Source organism: Drosophila navojoa, chromosome X, assembly GCF_054131105.1.
Source record: "Drosophila navojoa isolate 15081-1374.11 chromosome X, UAZ_NAV_1.0, whole genome shotgun sequence".
Classification (NCBI taxonomy): domain Eukaryota; kingdom Metazoa; phylum Arthropoda; class Insecta; order Diptera; family Drosophilidae; genus Drosophila; species Drosophila navojoa.
The window spans coordinates 6,115,888-6,119,945 of NC_142895.1; the positions used below are offsets into that span (position 1 = coordinate 6,115,888).

Consider the following 4,058-nt stretch of genomic DNA (forward strand, 5'->3'; position numbering starts at 1 on the left):
TGAGAAGCGAGGAAATGGCAGAGATGGACCGAGGAACAGAGAGAGCTATGTGCATAGATATATATGTGAAGTTATATATGTATAAAAACAGATGCATAGAAACAGAGGGTGATCTAAAGACACATACATATATGAGGAAAGATAGAGAGCGATAGAGAAAGAATAACAGAGAGAGGTAAAGGCAAGAGAAAACATAGTAATACAGATACGGCGAAGTAATGTGAGATAAGTTCAGTGAAAGAAAGCGGAGATGAAGTACTGACCAAAGAAGTGATGGTACAAGTAGCTAGAGATAAATAGAAAGAGCGACAGAGAGAAAAAATATAGAGAGCAATTAAGAGCATATATGGAAATAAATGGATTGAAACTGACTGAAACGCATATACATACATATGTACATGCATGAATGTACAATATAAACGAAGCAGATAGATAAGTAGGGACTGATATATAGACAGGATGAGAGAGAGCGAGGGAGAGAGAGAAAGAGCAAGCGCATTTCTCTAATGTGTGGATCGAATTCGCATAATTTGATTAAAAATTTCCTATTGGAATAAAATATCTTTAATACATTTATTCTTTGTTTACATATGTTTTCCAGCCAATCGCGACTTTAACATTAATATCGATTATTGCTTTTAAGTGGTCTGAGGCTAGTGTTATAAGACGAGAGCAGATTATCTAATGTTGCCCCATCGGCTCGCCAAATTGTTGCATCTCGACTTTCCTGCATCGAGTAGGTAACGCTTCGCACAGCTTTGCACAGCAGCATCGATAATTGGCATTGGCAGTGTTGCATAACGCCTAAGATATTCTTTATTGCTGAGCCCAAAACTCTCGCTGCATTTCTTCTGAGCTGTCAATTTTTTCCGTGATAAAAAATATTACAATAAATAAAAATTTTCAAAAGTTTTTGTGGATCATATTGAATAATCAAAAGTGAGTAAAAGAGTGTTTATGCTGCGACTTGGCCCAAGCTCGCTATCTATGGCATTTGTTTAAATGTCAGCTAGTCAGTTTGCCAGGCAGTCAGTCAGGTTAGTCAGGTCACTCCGTCTGTCCGTCCGCCCGTCCTTCTGTCCGTCCGTCCGTCAGGCTGGTCGCATTTGCAAGTCGTTAAATGCTTTTGTTGCTTCACATTGTCGTGGCGCACACTTGCCGCTGCAACAGTTTTGCTGCTCCTACTCCTGCTGCTGCTGCTGCTGCCCCTGCTGCCCCTGCTGCTGTTGTTGCAGTTTGTTTCGTGTCGCTGGCATTGTCAATGCTTCGACTTCCTTCCGCTTTGGCTAACAAATTTGCGTCGTGCATGCAGGCCAGGCAAACATAATCATCATTATTGCTGCAATCAGCATATTTGGCAGGCTCAATGCGGCCCGCCTCCTGCTGCCTTACATTGTTCATCCTGCGGGACACAAGAAAGAAAATAACACGGAAATATTGTAAATTTTATGCCGTTCGCTACTTCAGTGCCGGCAGCAGCACCAGCAGCAGGAGCAGCAGGAGCAGCAACTACTACTACGAGCGACTCTAGCCATAGTTGTGGTTATGCTTAATATCCGTCATTAAAATTGTTGTTTGTGCTGCAACGTGCACTCTCGCTTCCCCTCTCCTCGCCCCTGCCGTCTCCTTCGCTCACCTGTACAGCCATAGAGGTCAGTCGGAGCCCTGCTTTGCCCTGCAGGTCTCCTGCTCTGGCCTCTGCCTGGCCCCAGGTGCGTGGGCGCCTGCACCGCGTGCCTGCGCCGCTTAGGCGCATCCTGCCACCAACTTCAACTTTCAACTTTAACCCCAGCACAAACACACACACACACACACACACACGTACACGTGGGCATTATGCAAATATTGTGTGTGGCTCGTGTGTGTTTCTATGGCATTGCACGATAAGAATCCATTGCGCAAAAATTAATTAGTCAATTTGCATGAAATTTATGTACAAAGCGCGAACAAACGAAACGAATTTTGATGTATTCCGCACACATGAAGGAGACACGCGCTGGCCGGCCAGCGCCAGGACTCCTGCCCAGAGGCAGGCGAGAGCCCTACCTCCATCTACCTCCCTCTCCCACTCTCTCTCTAGCAAGTCAATGTGATATAGTATCTAGCACATCGAATCAGATTAATATACACATATAGAGCGAGAGTGTGTGTGTGTGTGTGAGAGAGAGAGCGCCCAGCTCGAGCGCCATATAAACAAACATTGCTGAAGCGAACCCCAGCCGCTTCTATATAAGATCCCAAACAATTATCGCTCTCGATAATAGTAAGCTTAGAGTCAACTGTCATTGTGGCTGAGGCAGGCAGAGCATAGCAAAGGCTTACAGCAGCTCAGAAATCAGAAAGCATTCAAACAGCAAACAAATCACACCAAAAAAATAATAAAATACATTTTCCAAAAATCGAAAAAAAAAAATTCAAGAAAAAATTTACAAATTCCGAAACGAAATAATAAACGCTGAAAATAAATCGCAAAGTGAGTGCAAAAACGTGTAGAGAAAAACGCGAGACTCGTTCACATAAACTAACACCGCATATTCTCTTGCTCTTGCTCTTCCTCTTCCTCTCTCGCTGTGTAGGATGGCTATGCATTGGGATGTGAAGTGCGATGGCTGCGACAAGACCAACTTGGTGCACTACAGATACAAGTGTTTGCGCTGCCCCAACTACGATCTGTGCGCCGCGTGCTATGAGAACAAGGTGGAGACGGGGCCGCACAGCAACGAGCATCCGTTCCAGTGCCTGCTGGATCGGGCTGCGCGCGAGCTGTTCTTTGCCGGCGAGGATATACCGGAACTGTGCGCGGACAGCTTCACTTGCCCGTTCTGCGGCAAGATGGGCCACTCCGTCAAGGAGCTGGTGAAGCACATCCAGGCCAAGCATCGCGGCGACAGCACGCCGGTCATCTGTCCGCTCTGCGTGGCGGTGCCAGCAGCGGACACCATGCGCATGACCAATCTCGTGAACCACGTCTCGCTGATGCATGGCACCGGAATATTGCGCATCGGCGGTGGCTCCGGCAGCACCTCGGGGCGCACCACCGGCTTCGAGCTGCCGCCAATGAGCGCCTTGTCCGGACTGGGCCAGGGCCAGGGCCATGGCCATGGACCGGACAACGAGCTGTCCAGTGGCTTGCGCACGCGCAGCCCACCGCCGGATCCGGCACGCATGGGCGGCTTCCAGTGGCCACCCAGCATGAGCAGCAGCGCCTCGCAGGATGAGGACCTGTATCCGGACTCCTGGCTGCCGGAGCTGAGCAGCCTCAGCGGCAGCATGCACACCATGCGCGAAACCGATCTGGATCTGAGCAGCCTGGTCGAGCATTCGCCGTTGCGTCGCGGCACACCGATCTCACGTCTGCGCCGGGAGCACCAGCGGGAGCAGCAGCAACAGCAGCAACAACAGCAGCAGCAGAACAACCAACAGCAGCAGCAGCAGCAGCAGCAGCAGCAGCAGCAGCAGCAGCAGCAGCAGCAGCAGAACAATCAAGGCCAACGGCGCACCCAAATTACCCCAGTGCCACCACTCGCCATGGCGGAGGACCTTAGCGACAACGATGCCGAAGACCATGCCGGCAACGACCCAACCTCATCCATTTAGGCGAGCATACCTCATTCAGCATCCAAATTCACGCCCATCGCGCAAACTTTTCATATTGTTCTTCCTAACTCACCCACTGAATACTTAACCAAATAAATGTTATTCAGCTAAAGCATCTAGCTCTTCCCATGATCTGTTGTTGCAGTATATTTCTACTGCCTCTCAAGTTATCTAGTTGCTCATTCACAACTACATCTGAAGTTGACTAGGTATGCTAGAATGATCTATGTCTATACTCAACATAACATCTAGCGATTCGATGTATACATACATATACCTGATATCATTTGCATTTCATTATCATATGTATATGTATCTTGATTTTAATTTACATCTTAGTTCCTTTTAAAGCAGTGTAAGGCTCTTTTGTTTTTATTCACTGAAAATGTACACTCTAGCTATAAGGATTCTGTATGCAAGGAACAGCAGCAGGCCCAGCCCTTTGTACATGTATGTATGTA

The 4,058-nt window shown here is 47.8% G+C and overlaps 1 protein-coding gene across 1 annotated transcript; it reads left to right on the top strand.

Annotated features, from left to right (window-relative positions):
• Positions 1 to 2,288: 2,288 nt before the first annotated feature.
• LOC115565178 (E3 ubiquitin-protein ligase Kcmf1) lies at positions 2,289 to 3,712 on the top strand. The gene is made up of 2 exons (XM_030390188.2): positions 2,289 to 2,473; positions 2,577 to 3,712. Exon 2 carries the CDS (start codon positions 2,578 to 2,580, stop codon positions 3,595 to 3,597), a length of 1,020 nt encoding a protein of 339 aa, XP_030246048.1. The 5' UTR covers positions 2,289 to 2,473; position 2,577; the 3' UTR covers positions 3,598 to 3,712.
• The last annotated feature ends 346 nt before the right edge of the window (positions 3,713 to 4,058 follow it).